The 18792-nt window shown below is 40.7% G+C and overlaps 1 protein-coding gene across 1 annotated transcript in view; it reads left to right on the top strand.

Moving 5' to 3' along the window:
• Positions 1-18792, top strand: part of atp8b5b (ATPase phospholipid transporting 8B5b) — a 269633-nt gene that overhangs the window by 50869 nt on the left and 199972 nt on the right. Inside the window, exons 3-5 of the mRNA XM_043688030.1 lie at positions 3087-3145; positions 8782-8895; positions 10261-10359. Of these exons, the coding sequence (XP_043543965.1) occupies positions 3087-3145; positions 8782-8895; positions 10261-10359 (272 nt within the window). The remainder of the gene's footprint in view (positions 1-3086; positions 3146-8781; positions 8896-10260; positions 10360-18792) is intronic.

Below are 18792 nucleotides of genomic sequence, written 5' to 3' on the forward strand. Positions count from 1 at the left end.
AAGAAAATCGAAGCAGTAACAAATATAATCAAGATAATGGCAGAGATTTTGATATAAAACTCTTGTGTTGAGTGTTAGCTCCATTTGTGAGGTCTTTGGCGATGAGGGTTTATCTATTGACCTGGAAAGTCACAGTCTCTTACAACTGAGTAATCTCCAAGAAGCTTTGTCTTTAGTGGAAGATCCCAATATATAATCTCCCAATCCCTCCTGCTCCTCAACTCATAACCTGACCTCCTGATGTCCTGTGCTGCTTTCTTCCTGTGGAATGTCTCATTCTGATTGCTGCTAACCTAAACTCTGATGCAATCAGTGCCAACGTCAGCCTTTCTTAAACTCATATGCTAATTACTTCTCCATCCATGAAGTTGGCCTCAGCCCAGATTATCACAGTCCAGGGGCATGATAACTTCCTGCAATGCAGGAGCAATTATTGTTCACTGTCCTCACCCCTGCAATGTGTCAATGTCACCAGTTTTTAAAGTCCCTCTCTACTCTGCTCATCCTTTTTTAGGTCCAAAGTAATTTCTTGGCATTGACTGACAGTCACCCTATACTTGCCTTCTTTCACTTGTTTGCAATAAGCAGTCTGTAAAGTCTGTATGCTTCCATGAAAATATCCTGTTAATAAACTCTTACTAATCTCTTCAAACACTCTAATTAGCCATAATTCAGGGATTGTTAGGTTAATTAACATGAGAGTGCTGGAAATGGTGTCACAAAACATTCATACTAGCTAGTGCTGGTATTTCTGGGTCCATTGTCTTCCATTCCTGCTGTCAATGTCACCAGAAAATTCAGCCCAAAAGTAAGTCATCACGATAGAAAAATATGCAATATCATTTTGAGTGTAGACCTTTCACCAGAACTGAACCTGGAATATTCATTTATCATCCCTCTTGTCTGGAAGCTGAAAGAAGGAGGGGTATAAAGATGCAAAGTTGGCTTGAAAGCATAATGGAAATAATAATTTACTTGGAGAGGGTGCAATTCAGTGTCATCCCACATAAAGACTTTGGTGCTAGGATGCATTTAATCAGGCCAGAGTGTGCTGTATGGAGACTCTGTTGCCCTCACACTTTCAACCCAATGAAGTCCTTTTGTGAGGAGCATGACAACTCAACAAACAAATTGCAGTGGGGCTGCTTGCAGGGTCACATTGTTATGGTGCATCCAGTGGTGGAGTCTGGTAGGGGCCTTCTTTCAAAGCCATCAATCTTTGCATTAATGGGTCTGATAATGGGAAGGTGAGATCCATTGACAGAAACACCCCTCCCAATTTCACTTAACCTGAGGCCTGGAATCTATTGACAATACTGGGGCTCAGCTGGTTGTTTGACTGGCCACGTTGGCAGCTTTTGCCAGTGCTACTACCTCATTAACATGCTTCCTATATCTAATCTGTCTAGCCCTGTTAAAATTTTATAGGTTTTGGTTACCACACTACCAGAAGGATCTGGAAGCTTTAGAAAGGGTGCAGAGAAGGTTCACCAAGATATTGCCTGGTCTCTGTATTTGCTATGAGGAAAGGTTAAAATGACTAGGATTGTTTTCACTGGAAAGATAGTGGCTGAAAGAAGACCTGATAGATGTTTACAAAATTATGAGAGGCATAGGTAGGGTGAGTAGTCAGAGGCTTTTTCCTAGGGTTAAGGCATCAATTACAAGGGGACACAGGTTCGAGGCGAGAGGGGGAAATTTTCAGGGAGATATGAGAGGGATGTTTTTCACAAAGACAGTGGTAGAAGCCTGGAATGCACTGTCAAAAGAGTTGGTGGAAGCAGGCACATTAGCAATATTTAAGAGGGGTCTGGATGGTTACGTGAATAGGGAGGGAAGAGAGAGATAGGGACTAAATTAGGGCAGAAGGTTTGTTTTTAGTTTAGTAAGGGCATGATGATTGTCACAGGCTTGGAGGACTGAAGGGCCTGTTCCTTTGCTGTACTTTTATTCTTTGTTCTTTTGTTCTATGACATTACCCCTCATTCTTCAAAACAACAATTCAAACTAACTAAATCTAATTGAGTGGAGATGATGGTCTAGTGGTGTTATTGGTAGATTATTAATCCAGAAGCCCTGGTCATGTTCAGGGGACCTGGGTTTGAATCCTGCTGAGGCACCTGGTGGAATTTGAATTCAATAAATATCTGGAATTGTTGGGAAAACCCATGTGATTCACTAATGCCCTTCATGGAAAGGAAACTGCTGTTCTTATCTGATCTGAACTACATGTGACTGCAGACCCATAACAATGTCATTGACACTGGTAATAAATGCTCTCCTGGCCAGTGACATCCACATCTTGTGAATGAATAAAAACACCTCTTCTCCTATGCCAGTCATGCCTTCCCAGGAAGCAATTTGGGAAGCCTTCATTGTACAAGAACAACCTTGCTCAGATTGTTTTTATTCATATCTGGGTGTCACTGGCTGGACCACCATTGTTGTCCATCCCTAATTGCCCAGAGGGAAGTTAAGAGTCAACCACATTGTTGTGTATCTGGAGTCACATGTAGGCCAGACCAGGTAAGGATGGCAGAGTTCATTTACTAAAGGACATTAATGAGCTAGATTGCTTTCTCGTGACAATGGCAATGGTTTCATGGCCATTACCAAACTTTTATTTCAGATTACTATTAATTTAATCCCACTGTCTGCCATGGCAGGATTCAAATCCATGTCCACAGAACATTGCCTGGGTCTCTGGATTATTGGTCTAACAATAATACCACTGGGGTGCTGCCTACCCCTTAAAAGGATGGACACCAAAACCGTGCACAATATTTCAGGTGTGGTCTCAATAATGTAATGTTGCAGCAAAACATCTTTGCTCTAATAGTCAAATCCTCTCGCTATGAAGGCCAACAATAAGTTTGCCTTCTTTACTGCCTAACTGGCCACATATTTCTGATTATCTGTGTGGGTATATAGAATCATAGACATTTATTGTATTGGGAAAGATTATTCAGCCAATTTTGCCTGAAGAACTGTTCGATTTAATCCCAACCTTTTCCCTTGATCTTGCAAATTTGTTGTCTTCGAGTACATATACAGGTGTAACAGTGCTGTTTGCTTTTGTTTTACAGAGGAAGAGAGATATTTAAAGGCAAATGACAGAAATTTCAATACGAAATTCCATTATGTGGTGAGTAGACTTAAACCTTTGAGTTTTAAAAACCTTTGAGTGGGTTATAATTAGCAAGTTTTGAGAAGATTTGTAGCTCAGGTTGAGGTTCTGGATGTAAGTTTACTCGCTGAGCTTGAAGGTTCATTTTCAGACGTTTCATCACCATACCAGGTAACATCTTCAGTGAGCCTCCAGACGAAGCATTGATTCCTGCTTTCTATTTATATATTTGGGTTTCTTTGAGTTGATGACGTCATTTCCTGTGGTGATGTCATTTCTCATGGTGATGTCATTTCCTGTTCTTTTTCTCAAGGGGTGATCAATCGGGTCCAAATCAATGTGTTTGTTGATAGAGTTCCATTTGGAATGCAATGCATCTAGGAATTCATGTGTGTGTCTCTGTTTGGCTTGTCCTGGGATGGATGTGTTGTCCCAGTCGAAGTGCTGTCTTCCTCATCGGTATGTAAGGATACTAGTGAGAGAGGGTCATGTCTTTTTGTGGCTAGTTGATGTTCATGTATCCTGGTGGCTAGTTTTCTGTGTGTTTGTCAAATGTAGTATGCAAGGTTTGTGAAGGTTTGTAGCTCAGGTTGAGGTTTAGGGTGTAGGTTTGCTCGCTGAGCTGTAGGTTTGATATCCAGATGTTTCATTCCCTGGCTAGGTCACATCATCAGTGGCGACCTCCAAGTGAAGCGAAGCTGTTGTCTCCTGCTTTCTATTTATATTTTTCTCCTGGATGGGGTTCCTGGGGTTTGTGGTGATGTCATTTCCTGTTCGTTTTCTGAGGGGTTGATAGATGGCATCTAGATCTATGTGTTTGTTTATGGCGTTGTGGTTGGAGTGCCAGGCCTCTAGGAATTTTCTGGAATGCCTTTGCTTAGCCTGTCCCAGGATAGATGTGTTGTCCCAGTCGAAATGGTGGCTTTTTTCATTCGTGTGTAGGGCTACGAGGGAGAGAGGATCGTGTCTTTTTGTGTCTAGCTGGTGTTCGTGTATCCTGGTGGCTAACTTTCTTCCTGTTTGTCCTATGTAGTGTTTTTGGCAGTCCTTGCATGGAATTTTGTAGATGATGTTGGTTTTGTCCATGGGATGTACTGGGTCTTTTTAGTTTGTTAGTTTTTGTTTGAGAGTGTTGGTGGGTTTGTGTGCTACTCGGATTCCGAGGGGTCTTAGTAGTCTGGCTGTCATTTCTGAGACTTCTTTGATGTATGGTAAGGTGGTTAGGGTTTCGGCCTGTGTTTGGTCTGCTTGTCGTGGTTTGTTCTTGAGGAATCTGCGGACTGTATTTTTTGAGTATCCGTTCTTCTTGAATACGTTGTATAGGTGGTTCTCCTCTGTTTTACGTAGTTCGTCTGTGCTGCAGTGTGTGGTGGCTCGTTGGAATAGTGTTCTGATACAGCTTGAGCTACAAACCTTGCAAAAGCCTATGGGCGCAACATGCTCCAGCTTGCCCGAAGATGGGAAAGGAATGCCATCCGAGAGAGTTCCACCCGCGAACAACTGTACTTCCTGCATGAATGTTGAAGAAAACAGGTACTGCCAAAATGTCTCCAATATAAACCGCCGATAAAAAGATCTCAAGCCAGAAGTTTAACAGAACAAAACGGCCACAAAATGCTCCGAGAACCAATCAGTGACGCCCACCACAGACTCCGAAAATACAAACAGGAAATTGCGTGCTAAAAACCATTATTAAAACAAGCAACAAATCAAGAATGGATAGACACGATAGAACGAGCCATAAATACCAAACAACGAACAAACACAGATAAAGAAAAATCGGGACTTGAAGAAAAAACTGGACAAACTCACAAAAAAAAAGACAAAACCGATAACACAGGGGCATGGATAAAGACTTATCAGACCGGACCCTATCAGACACAGAAAAAGTGGTACTAGTCAAAGGATTAAATTTCAATTACCGAGACGCTGACAAGAAGGATTTCCTAGCGACATTAGAAACCACATTGAAGGACAACAATCTCACGGAAGAAACACAACAAACGATCAGACAGACAATTGCACCTACTCTGAGCTGAAAGAGGGAAGGAAACAAACTGAACACACAAGAAACGGAAGCCCTAGAAAATTTCAAATAAGACAAAAACATCGTTATATTACCTGCAGACAAAGGTCGGCTCACTGTGATCCTGAACAGAAGGGACTACATCGAGAAAGCCAATGCACTACTCGCAGACACCAACACCTACCAACAGGTGGCGCTAGACCCGACCCCCCACAACTAGGAAACAAAATTACATATCTCCTAAGAAAATTACACAATTCTGGACAATTGAACAAGACAGAATTCCAGAAAATGAAACCCGACAGGACTAACGCCCCACGATTCTACGGACTACCAAAAATCCATAAACCTGGAGCCACCCTCAGACCTATAGTCGCACTACCCGGAACACCAACTTACAGACTAGCCAAAGAACTACACGCAAGACTGAAATACCTAGCAGAAGAGTCACAGCACTCCATCCACTCCACCCAGGAATTCCTAAAAATCATCAAAAGCACCAAAATAGAGGAAGACGAAGCAATGATCTCATTCGACGTAACAGCACTGTTCACCTCCATCAACATCGACCTGGCAAAGGAAACACTTACCACACTTTCAGAAGAGACCATCACACATACACTTACCAACGAAAACATCATGAAGCTAGTGGACCTGTGCCTCACCACCCACTTCACTTTCAACAACATAGTCTACAAACAAACCAACGGCACACCCATGGGATCTCCGCTATCAGAATTCATAGCAGAAGTAGTAATGCAAAGACTAGAGCAAAAAGCCCTACCAACCATCAAACCAAAAAATATGGGTCCGCTACATGGATGACACATCTGTAATCACAAAACGAAACAAGATAGAAGAGACATTTAACATCATCAACAACACCTTCACAGGCATAAAATTCACCAAGGAGGAAGAAACCGACAACAAATTTGCATTCCTGGACGTCACAGTCGAAAGAAAGGACAACGGAGAACTACAAACCTGCATATACAGAAAACCGACAAACACTGACCAAATACTTAACTACACCAGCAACCATCCCAACACACACAAACGAAGCTGTATCATAACACTATTCCAACGAGCACAGACAAACTATGCAAAACAGAGGAGAACCACCTATACAACGTATTCAAGAAGAACGGATACTCAAAAAGTACAGTGTGCAGATTCCTCAAGAACAAACCACGACAAGCAGACCAAACACAGGCAGAAACCCTAACCACCTTACCATACATCAAAGAAGTCTCAGAAATGACAGCCAGACTACTAAGACCCTCGGAATCCTAGTAGCACACAAACCCACCAACACTCTCAAACAAAAATTAACAAACTTAAAAGACCCAGTACATCCCATCGACAAAACCAACGTCATCTACAAAATTCCATGCAAGGACGGCCAAAAACACTACATAGGACAAACAGGAAGAAAGTTAGCTACCAGGATACACGAACACCAGCTAGGCACAAAAAGACACGATTCTCTCTCCCTCGTAGCCCTACACATGGATGAAAAAAGCCACCATTTCGACTGGGACAACACATCTATCCCGGGACAGGCTCAGCAAAGGCATGCCAGAAAATTCCTAGAGGCCTGGCACTCCAACCACAACGCCATAAACAAACACATAGATCTAGATGCATCTGTCAACCCCTCAGAAAATGAACAGGAAATGACATCACCACAAACCCCAGGAACCCCATCCAGGACAAACATATAAATAGAAAGCAGGAGACAACAGCTTTGCTTCACTTGGAGTTCGCCACTGATGTGACCTAGCCAGGTAATGAAATGTCTGGATATCAAACCTACAGCTCAGCAAGCAAACCTACACCCTAAATGTAGTATTGTTACAGTCCTTGCACAGTATCTTGTAAATGATACTAGTTTTGCTTGTTGTCTGTGTAGGGAGTTTATTAGCTGCTGTTTTAGTGTGTCGGTGGGTTTGTCGGCTACCATGATGCCAAGGGGTCCGAGAATTCCTAGATGCATGGCATTCCAACTGGAACTATTATCAACAAGCACATTGACTTGGACCCGATTTACCACCCCCTGAGAAAAAGAACAGGAAATGACATCACCATAGGAAAGACATCACCACAGGAAATGGCATCAATCCAAAGAAACCCAAACATATAAAAGAAAGCAGGAATCATCCGCAGTGCCAAGTTTGGAAGCTAGTATGGTGACGAAATGTCTGAAAATGAACCTTTTAGCTCAGCGAGCAAACCTACATCCAGTGGGTTATTATATTGAATAGCTTGGTATGAAGTGAGAAAATGCATGGTATGGTGTCTTGTGCATTAGCAGTAAAATATTAAGCAGAAACATAGGGTGGCACGGTGGCTCAGTGGTTAGCACTGATGCCTCGCAGCGCCAGGAACCTGGGTTCGATTCCAGCCTCGGGCAACTGTCTGTGTGGAGTTTGCACATTCGCCCCGTGTCTGCCTGGGTTTCCTCCGGGTGCTCCAGTTTCCTCCCACAATCCAAAGATGTGCAGGTTTGGTGAATTGGCCATGCTAAATTGTCGCATAGCATTTAAGGATGTGTAGGTTAGGTGCATTAGTCAGGGAGGTAAACATAGGGTGGGGGCAATGGGTCTGGGGTGTTTGGAGTGTTGATGTGGACTTGTTGGGCCAAAGGTCCTGTTTCCACACTGTAGGGATTCTATTCTATGATAATATTCCATGATTTCCTTAATAACCAGAAACCTATCAGTCTCAGGCTTGAATATACTCAATGACTGAGTTTCGCAAGCCTCTGGGGTGTAGAATTTCAAATGTACCCAATTCTTTGAGTTAAAAGAAAAACCAATCATTCTTAAAGCATTGATTCCTTATTCTGAGAGTATAACCCCACATTCTAAGCACCATAGCCAGGAAATCATCTCTCCAGTAAATAACCTATCAGTCCCCTAACAATGTTATGTATTTGGGTGAGTGTACCTCTCATCACCTGATCTCCTGGGAAGTACTCAATGCTACGTGGATCCCAACAAATGGTGAATCTATGCAGTGACAGGGAGCTTTCAGCAATGGGGTAAGCAACCTTGATTGAGGCCTTAATTGACGTGTCTACCCTCATGAGCTGATTTATCCATTAGCAACTGGAGCTATTCCCCAGAGATAGTTCAGATTGTTGGGGGGGGAGTGGGGGTGGTTGGCATTCCAGTTGTGCTTCCTGCTGCTTTTATAGCCCACACAGGCTTCAAATCTATCTTCATGAGGTTAGGAAAGTTCAGCCCATATTTGCTCATTTGTACAAAGCTAAATTGTACAAAGACAACAAAGCTAAATCTTACTTTTATAAGCATTAAATAGATGAGAAATAATAATTAATCAATTCCATTGTATGACAGGCAAAAACTGTTATCGGGTTTCTGTCAATAATTTACTACAAAAGTAAGGCATCCATTTATTTGTCTGTTGGTCCTCACTTATTCTTTCTTTATTACTGTGCATTAGAATAAATAAACAAAATTCTCTCTCCACTTTTCTATAGTTGTTAAATGACATCATATTGAGTCATCACTGGAAAATTGAATTTGTTGTGAGGCTACTATAATTTGAAATAATCTGCATTATTTATTTTCACACACTTAACAAAATTTGTTTTCCTTTTCAGAACAATCAAATTAAAACTTCCAAATACAACATTTTCACATTCTTGCCAATCAATTTGTTTGAACAATTCCAACGAATTGCCAATGCTTATTTTTTATTTTTACTTGTTTTGCAGGTAAGTTTTCATCTACATCTGCAGTTGTGCTACCTTAAAATAGACAACTTTTGGTTTGATATTGATTTTTGCTTGTCGAGTTTTCTTTGAAGTAGTTTGAACATTTTTTATATTAAATGCCACAGAAACACCTAACCGCTATCAGCTGTTTCATCAATGACTTTTCCTCTATAATGATGTCACAAGTGGGAATTATTGCTGACAATTGCACCTTGTTCAACATCATTTGCAACACATCAGATATTGAAGCAGTCCATTGATAAATACAGCAAGATTAGGACAATATCCAAGTTTGAGCTAACAAGAGGTTTGAGTACATGTGATCTATCTACCTCAATATGGGCGTTGATGCTTGTTGTGATCCATGAATGGGTTGATCACCTGGTTTCACATTTCACGGATGCCTTTTAATCCATGCTGTTTTTTTCCTTAACACCACACACCTTTCTAGGTGACATTAAATTTCTTCCTGTACTGATAAGTGACAAGTAGCACATGGGTTTCATCTGACAGGCAGGATGTGATGATCCTGCAGAGGTCTATGCTGGGGCCTCAAAGTTTTGCAATTTACCTCAATGATTTAGATAAGGGGAGTGAAGGCATGGTGCTTCAACTGACCAAAATAAGTGACAGCTGTTTGCTGGTAATTCATCAGACGTGAGTGGTTTAAAATTTCAACAAATCCTGGTAGTTAACTGTAATCAGCAACTTTTGGTGGATTCTTCATGACAATTCCTCTACTGTTCTGATTCCATTTGACAAACAATCAGCAAGGTCCTCTCATGCAGTATACAAATGTTGATTTTCTCATTGAATTCTTACAAATATTTCCAAAGAGTTCCAAGACAATAAAGCAATGACAAAAATGTGTCTTTTTTAGCAAAGGTTGAAAAATGTACCTGATCCCAAGTGAGCATCCCTAATTCATTATGTCTTCAGGTGAGATATCCCAAACTGTTAAGCTCCTGGTTGAGTAGGAATGAACCATTGTGTGTGCAAAATATCAAATGAAGAACTATCAAAGCAGTTCCAGATAAAACAGTTGCATCAATTTGTTCTCATTTTAGTGACTCAAATATTTCAATGAATTGTCATGAAGGGATTATGCTGTACTATTTTACAAGTGCCTAAATTAATCATAATACAATCAAATCTTATGTTGAAAAGATCATTTGCCCAGAATTTGTGTGATATGACTCTAATGTAAATTAGATTATTTCAAACAAGTTCACCTACTTATTGTAATTTTATGACAGCTTGGTGCTCCCACAGTAATATAAGTAATTCCTCTTTTAGCGGTTATTTGCAAGATATTTTGGTTATTTACTTTGGATGTATCAATTGTAATCCATTTATTTCTTTCAGTTTATTCCACAAATTTCATCTCTGTCCTGGTATACCACAGTTGTACCCTTAATGCTGGTGTTGTTAATAACTGCAGTGAAAGATGCCATTGATGATTATGTAAGTTCTTTTTACAATTCCACATCTTTACTTATTTTGTGAAAATAATCCCCAGATTCAGTGATTTGGCTGAATTTCATTTATCAATCTACTGGAAGTTCAGTGACATAAACACTGTTTTCTGAGATTTTCATGGCTTTTCAGCTGAAGGTACATAGATTTTATACCACAGAATCTAGCCCTAAGTTCAAAAGAAAGAACTGAAGATCTGAAACAAAAACAGAAATTACTGAAGAAGCTCAGCAGATCTGATAGCATTAGTGGAGGGAGAAAGCAGAACTAAAAGGTTTCAAATTCAGTGACCCATCTTTCATTGGACCTGAAGCGTTACTCTGCTTTCCCTCCACAGATGCTGCTGGATCTACTGAGCATTTCTTGCAATTACTGTTTTTGTCGCAGAAACCGCTGTTTGGATTTTAAAACTCCATCCAAACCTACTAATCCTGTCAGCGTATCTTTCTCTTCCTTCTTCCCTTATGTACTTTTTGAAAGAATTAGCTTCCCAATAAAACCATTTCTGCTATTCAACGCAATACATGGTATCCATTTGGAGCAAGATCCATACGCTAACTACTCTCTGAATAAATTAATTCCTCATTAGATTCATTATTGATTACCTTGTATTTTGATGTTCCCCCACTGGTGAAACATTTACACTATCTGGAGAATTTGCAGACTTGTCATATCTGGTCTTGAGTGGTGGTGGACAACTAAACAGTTCATTAGAAGAAGGAGATTCCATAAATATCCCCATCCTCATTAACGTGTTGCCCAGCATGTCAATAGAAAAGATAAAGCTGAAGCATTTGCAAAACTCTTCAGCAATAAGTGTCAAGTGGATGGTCAGTCTTGACCTTCTTCAGAGGTCCCCAGTAACACAGGTGCCAGTCTTCAACCAATTTAATTCGTTATTTTTGATGTTAAGAAACCGTTAGAGGCACTGGAGCTGCACAGTTTATGAGCCATTATCATATTCTGGCAATAGTGCTGAAGACTTTGCTCCAGAATATACCACGCTATTAGCCAAGCTGTTCTAGTACATCTACAATGTGGGTACTGACATGATTATGTAGAAAATTGTCCAGGTATATCCATTACAAAAAAGCGGGTCAAATTCAACTCGGCTTATTATTGCCTCATCAGTCTACTCTTAATAATCTGTAAAGGGATGGAAGGTGTTGCCAACAGTGTTATCAAGTAGCACCTGCTCAGTGATGCCCAGTTTGAGTTCCATCAGGTCCTGACTTCATAACCTTGTTTCAAACATGGACAAAAGAGCTGAATTCCAGAAGTGAGGTGAAAATGATTGCTCTTGACCAAATATGGCATATAGGAGAACTGAAGTAAATGGATATCAGGGGGAAACCTCTCTGCTGGTTAGAATTGTACCTAGCATAATGATTACACTGATTGGAGATGAGTCATCTCAGCTCCAGATCATCTCCGCAGGAATTCCTCAGGTTAGTGTTCTTAGCCCAATTATTTTCTCCGAATCATATTTTCAACTTGTTTACTTTCTTTTCATCAAAAGGTCAGAAGTGGAGATGTTCCCTGAAGACTGCGCAATGTTCAGCACCATTTATAACTCCCCAGGTGCTGAAATAAATCATGCCCAATTGTACCTGGACCATTTCCAGGCTTGGGCTGACAAGTGGAAAGTAACATTCATGCCACGTGACTGCCTGGTAATATACCGTAACCATACCAACAAGAGAGAATGTAACTATCTAGGTTGGCAGTGGATCGCAAGAAAATGAATTTGTGGAATGTCTGCAAGTGGCTTTTTGAGCAGTTTGTGGTGGAGCAGGCAATTATTTATCGATGAGGCAGACATGATAAGGGAGCTTAAGATGAAGTAACCCTCAGGAGGCAGTGATCATCATATGATAACACTTACACTGCAACTTGAGAAGTAGAAACTGGAACCAGATATAATGATATTACAATTGAATAAAGGTAACTACAGAGGCATGTGGGAGGAGCTGGCCAGAATTGACTGGGAGAGGAGCCTAGCAGGAAAGACAGTGGAACAGCAATGGCAAGAGTTTCTGGGAGTAATTTGGAAGACACAGCAAAAATTCATCCCTCAGAAAAAGAAGCATACTAAACGGAGGATGAAGCAACCATGGCTGACAAGGGAAGTCAGGGATAGCATAAAAGCAAAAAAGAAAGCACATAATGCGATGAAGCACAGTGGATAGCCATATGATTGGGAAGCCTACAAAGATAACAGAGGACAACTAAAAATAAATGAGGGAGAAGATTAAATATGAGGGTAAGCTAGCCAGTAATATAAAATAAGATTGCAAGAGTTTCTTTAGATATATTAAGGATAAAAGAGAGGCAAAAGTGGACATTGGGCTGCTGGAAAATGATGTTGGAAAAATAGCAATGGGGAAGAAAGAATTGGTGGAACAACTGAACAAGAACTTTGCATCAGTCTTCATGGGGGAAGATATGAGTAATGTCCCAAAAATTCAAGAGAGTCGGAGGGGAAGTGAGAGAGAGAGGTGAGTGTGCTAGAAAACCTGAAAGGTTTGAAGGTGAATAAATCACCAGGACCACACCCCAGAGTTCTGAAGGAGGTAGCTAAAGAGATGGTGGAGATTCTTGTAGGAATCATTGGAGTTGGAGAGGGTCTCAGAGGATTGGAAAATCACTAATTTAACCCTCCTATTTAAAAGGTAGTGAGGCAAAAGACAGAAAATTACAGGCTGATTTGCCTGACCTTCATTGTTGGTAAGATTTTGGAGTCCACTGTGAAGGATGTTGGAAGTCACAGTGAGTCAGGTAGCGTCCATGGAGAGCATCTGCAGTAATTTGTTCCCACTGAATAGAGATCCAATTCTTTTACATTTTTTTAAGAGTGCTACAACAAATAGAGTTATTTTTATTGAGACTGAGGAAATCCCTGTGTGTTTTGTTTCTTGAATAGAGTCAGTGAGTCAGCAACAAATCATGACTCATGTAATGTCATTAAATCTTCGCATTTGTTGCAACTCTTAGAATAGTGGGCTTGACTTCCAAGTGTCGAGGTATTTCATCACTTGGAAAGGTAACCAGACATAGCAGGAGAATTAAGGACTCCAATATTGGATAAAACAATTGGGGAGGAGTGCAAGGTAACTTGGATAAATTTGGATAAATTCCTCAATTGTAAATATCTTAAAATTGCATGTTGTCTTGGGCAGCAGTCCAAAGCTAGTGCTTCCAAATAGACCTATTGGACTATAACCTGGTGTCGTGTGATTTTTAACTTTGTGCCATGAGTCATTTAGACATTTCGGATGTTATGCCACTTGTATCTGTAACTTTTTAATCTCTTTAGTGTGCATTTGCTTACTTTGGGTATTAGTCTTGACTTGGGATGGTATCTGTTCCTTCAACCAAAAGGTATTTGGTTTAAATTCTACCTGGAGAAGTAAGTACATAATGTTTGGTATAGTAGTGCTGAGTTGTGCAAGGATCAGAGGTCCTATTTTCCAGGTGGTTATCCTATCTGCCTGTTGCACTGTAAAAAAAAAATATACCTTCTCACTAATATCAATATATTCATTTGCATCTAAGACCAATTATATAATCAATGATTTAATCACTCTGCAAGGACCTTGCTTTAGCTGTCATTTCAGAGTACATTGCAAAAGAAATGATGCTTCTGAAGTACTTAACTGGTCTTAATTTGATGGTAAAGCTTTCACCCATCTGCGTGCACAAACTTTGGAATTTCTTTCCTAAATCCTTCCATTTCCTGATTTGAGAGCTCAATATTCACACAATTAGGGAGGCTAGAAGAGGACCTGAGATGAATGAGTCATGGTTTTCCACGAGTTTGTACTAAATTGGAATAGGGCTACAGTGGCCATAGGGATGAGTCATGAATTGGCATTAATTTGACACAGGTTCTATAAGGTGCCATTGGAATTGGGTGGAGGGGCATGGGTTGACATGAAAAGTATGAAGGCCATTGGGATGCTTGGTGAAGGTAAGTGTGTGTGAGATGTAGGACAGAGTGCCTAATATTTAACACCACAATAGTGGGAAATTCCCATTTAACTGAAGCGTACCTTTTAACCAGTTGCTTTGGCACTCGTCAACCCCTGTGACTGTCTCAGCCCCAGCTAGATGTTGTAGATCCAATTCAATTCTGAGCTTAAAAATGTGTTGCTGGAAAAGCGCAGCAGGTCAGGCAGCATCAAAGGAATAGGAGAATCGACATTTCGGGCATAAGCCCTTCTTCAGGAAGAAGAATCATTTGAGAATCATTTAAACATTAAACGTGTTTCAGTGGGTTTCCTATGGGTGCTCCGGTTTCCTCCTACAGACCAAAAATGTGCAGCTGAGGTGGATTGGCCATGCTAAGTTGCAATAGTGTGCAAGGATGTGCAGGCAAGCTGGATAATCTATTGCAAATGCAGAGATAGGTTGGGGGCTGGGTCTGGGTGGGGTCCTCTTCAGAGAGTTGACATGGACTCGATAAAGCTGAATTGCCTGCTTCCACACTGCAGGGATTCTATGATTCTATAAATCACAAGTGGTATTGTTTGGAGACTGACAGTATACCTGTAAAAGTTTTATTTCATGAAAATTTATGTATGGCTTACTTTTTTATTAACACTTAACGTGTGACCTGCTGAGTGACAAGTTAAACTTTAATATCTACACATTTTTGTTACACTTTGTCCATTTTTATTGTTTCCCTATAATTTTAAAGGTGTTTTGCTAGATCCTTATCTGAATGCATGAGCAGTTGTAACAAGATCAACCTAGTCTGGTCTACATGTGACTCCAAATGCAGAGCAATGTGGTTGACTCATAACTGCCTTCTAAGTAATTAGAGATGGGCCATAATTCCTGGTCAGGGATGCTCGCATGAATGAACATTAAAAAAGTAGTTGTTGCCATAATTAGAATTTAATTGATAGCTGTTAGAGAGAAATGTTTGTGAGGTAATGAACTGGGAACTTGATATTCAGAGATATGGAATGCTGCAGAAAAATAAACAAAAAAGAAAAGGAGGTGAGGTAATATTGTTTGTAAAGGAAGGTATTGTTATTACCTTTTACTACTTGTGAAAAGTTCAGATTGCATTGGTGGCGGCGAGTTATCCTGGCGTGGACTTGTGACAGAGAAGAGTGACTCCAGCATGGAGGAAAGTGAGCTCAGTACAGGAGAGAGTGAGTCCTGAGGTGACATCAGTGAGGTAGACCCAGCGGCGAAAGATGGTGCTTGAGGATCGGTGACTTTATTGGTTGGGTCTGTCGCTGATACGGCAAAGCAGTGGTGAAAGGGCATCATAGCAACATCAAGGTGGGCTGTGTCAAGAGATTCGGATATTAGTGGGTGAAATGGAGGTGTATTGGCCCAGTGGTGAAAGATGGTGCTGAAGGATTAGCGATTTTGGTGTTAGTTGGGCCTGGTGAGGTGGTAGTGGTTCTGAGCTGACTCAGAACATGAACATAAATGGGCTTCTCTTTATGCTGACGTGTTCTGAGGAAGGGTCACTAGACACGAAATGTTAACCCTGATTTCTATTCACAGATGCTGTCAGACCTGCTTGGCATTTCCAGCAATTTCTGTTTTGTTTCTGATTTACAGCATCCGCAGTTCGTTCAGTTGCTCTTTAAACTATATCTTTTCATTTTTCTCTTATTTTTAAACTATCAAAATAGCACCATAGTGTGGTGACAAATAAAGCTTTTCAAGGTATTTTATTGTATTTCTCTCTGTAAAATACATGTGACAATAAATGTCATAAAAACCATTCATTGATGTGACGTCCATGTTCAAGAAGGAATGGAGACAGAAACTAAGAAACCATAGGCCATTTGATTCACATATTTGTTTGAAAGTGCTCAAGTCCATTATTATGGAAGAAGTGTAGGATCGCACAGCACAATCGGTTCTGATATAACGTGATAGTTCCGCTCTTGTGCGATCTCGTGTTGTAAGAAAACTGTGCAATACCTGAGCCGTTTAAACTATTGGGGCTGGAATCGCGAAATAGTCAATACAGATAAGGAAAGTTTGTGTTCTGTAAGTAATGGGTGAAATTCTTTAATCACATTAAAGCCAATTCGTAAAGAGAAGCCCATTTATGTTTATGTTCTGAGTCAGCTCAGAGCCACTACCACCTCACCAGGCCCAACTAACACCAAAAAAGACACATACCACAGTAAAGCCAACTGTACAGAAGAGGACCTCAAGTTTTGGTGAGACTGCAACTGGAGTACTGTGTATAGTTTTGGTTCCTGTATTTAAAAAAGGATATATTGACATTTGAGTATAACCGACAAAAACTACTTTTTTAATAAATATTTTTATTGAAAGAAAGACTTTAGGTTTTTTAATAAAATTACAAAACCAGTACAAAATAGTATGACAACTTTATAATATAATAGCAATAATAGAAAACAAACTACTACTCGACTCCACAGACAACAGAAACTCACAAAAAAACCCTATAAAGACTACAGTTCAATAAATAACCAAGGAGAAAGAAGAAAAATAAACAGATAGAATAAAATTAAACCCCAAGTTATAACAAAATAACTTAAATGATATTCAATTAAACTACTGCACTCAGCGTAATCTCATCATGGCTCCCCACCACTCAGAACAATAGTAAGTAGACCTGTATTTATTTAGGATTCTTCCTCCCAGGGCCCCAAATCGACAGACACAGTCCTCACGGCTAAATGAAGGCCCTGAATAGTAAAACTGATGTGTCTACATCAAATAATTCAAGAAGGGCTGCCATGTTCTGTAAAACAATTCTGTTTTCTGGTGCACCATACACATAAGGAAGTCCAGGGATATGTGCTCCATGACTGTCCTATGCCAGTCGAGAGTCCTGGAGGATTCTCTGACACAGCTCATTAGAATGTTCTTCCTCATGCAGAAAGAAAGGACATTAAACAATTTCTTCCCATGCATATCCAGGGAGGGAAGATTTGAAAGCCCAAAAGGAGGGATATTGGATCCAACCTAACGTCAGTTCCCAAAACCTTATCCAAAGCATACGCTTTGTCATCCCAATACCTGCGGATTTTGTGGCATGACCACAAGCAGTGAGTAAGTGTACAAACCTCCATTTTGCACTTGGGGCACATTGGGGACACTCCTGTATTGAATTTCACAAGCCGTTCTGGTGCCCGGTGAGCACAATGAAGTACCTTCAGTTGAATAACATGGGTCCTATTACAAATAGAGATCTTCCTAATATTTACTCAGATATCCTCCCACATCTCTGAGGAGTTGTGGGTAGTGATGAAGGATGTAGTAGGTTGCAGAGAGACATAGATAGGATGCAGGGCTGGATTGAGAGGTGGCAAATGGAGTTTAATGTGGACACGTGTGAGGTGATACACTTTGGACGGAGTAATCAGAATGGTAAGATTCTTGGGAATGCAGATGAGCAGAGAGATCTCGGTGTCCACATACACAGATCCCTGAAAGTTGCCACCCAGATTGACAGAGTTGTTAAGAAGGCATACAGTGTTTTGGCCTTTATTAATAGAGGGATTGAGTTCTGGAACCAGGAGGTTATGCTGCAGCTGTACAAAGCCCTGGTACAGCCACACTTGGAGTATTGTGTACAGTTCTGGTCACCGCATTATAAGAAGGATGTGGAAGCTTTGGAAAGGGTGCAGAGGAGATTTACTTGGACGTTGCCTGGTATGGAAGGAATGTCTTACGAGGAAAGGCTGAGGGCCATGAGGCTGTTCTCGTTAGAGAGAAGAAGATTGAGAGGTGACTTAATAGAGACATACAAGATAGTCAGAGGGTTAGATAGGGTGGACAGGGAGAGCCTTTTTCCAAGTATGGGAATGGCAAACACAAGGGGGCACAATTTTAAAGTGAGGGGAGATAGGTATAAGACAGATATCAGAGGTAGTTTCTTTACTCAGAGAGTAGTAAGGGTATGGAGTGCTTTGCCTGCAACAGTAGTAGATTTGCCAAGTTTAAGTGCATTTAAGTTGTCATTGGACAGGCATATGGATGTACATGGAATAGTGTAGGTGGGATAGGCTTCAGATTAGTATGATCGGCGCAATATCGAGGGCCGAAGGGCCTGTACTGCGCTGTAATGTTCTATGTTCTATAATTCTTGAGACCGAATTTTATATAGCCATTCAATGTCCTTCCAAACATTACTACCTAACAAGTGATAGAGTGCTAACCAAGAGGGTGCCAGTACACCAGAGCACTCTCCTCTCCATGTCCGATTTGTAGGGATTAACCATCAATGTAGTCTTTTTTTGTACGAAGTCTCTAACCTGGAAGTAATGAAAGAGATCCTTCCTAGGTAGCTCGAACTTCTGACTCAGCTGCTCAAAGTTCATCATGATCTCCCCATCGAATAGATCTCCTAAACAGGAGGTTCCTCTGGACTCCCAGAGCTTAAAGCCAGAGTCCATCAAACCTGGCTAGAAT

The sequence above is a fragment of the Chiloscyllium plagiosum genome, chromosome 1 (genome assembly GCF_004010195.1).
Source record: "Chiloscyllium plagiosum isolate BGI_BamShark_2017 chromosome 1, ASM401019v2, whole genome shotgun sequence".
Classification (NCBI taxonomy): Eukaryota; Metazoa; Chordata; class Chondrichthyes; order Orectolobiformes; family Hemiscylliidae; genus Chiloscyllium; species Chiloscyllium plagiosum.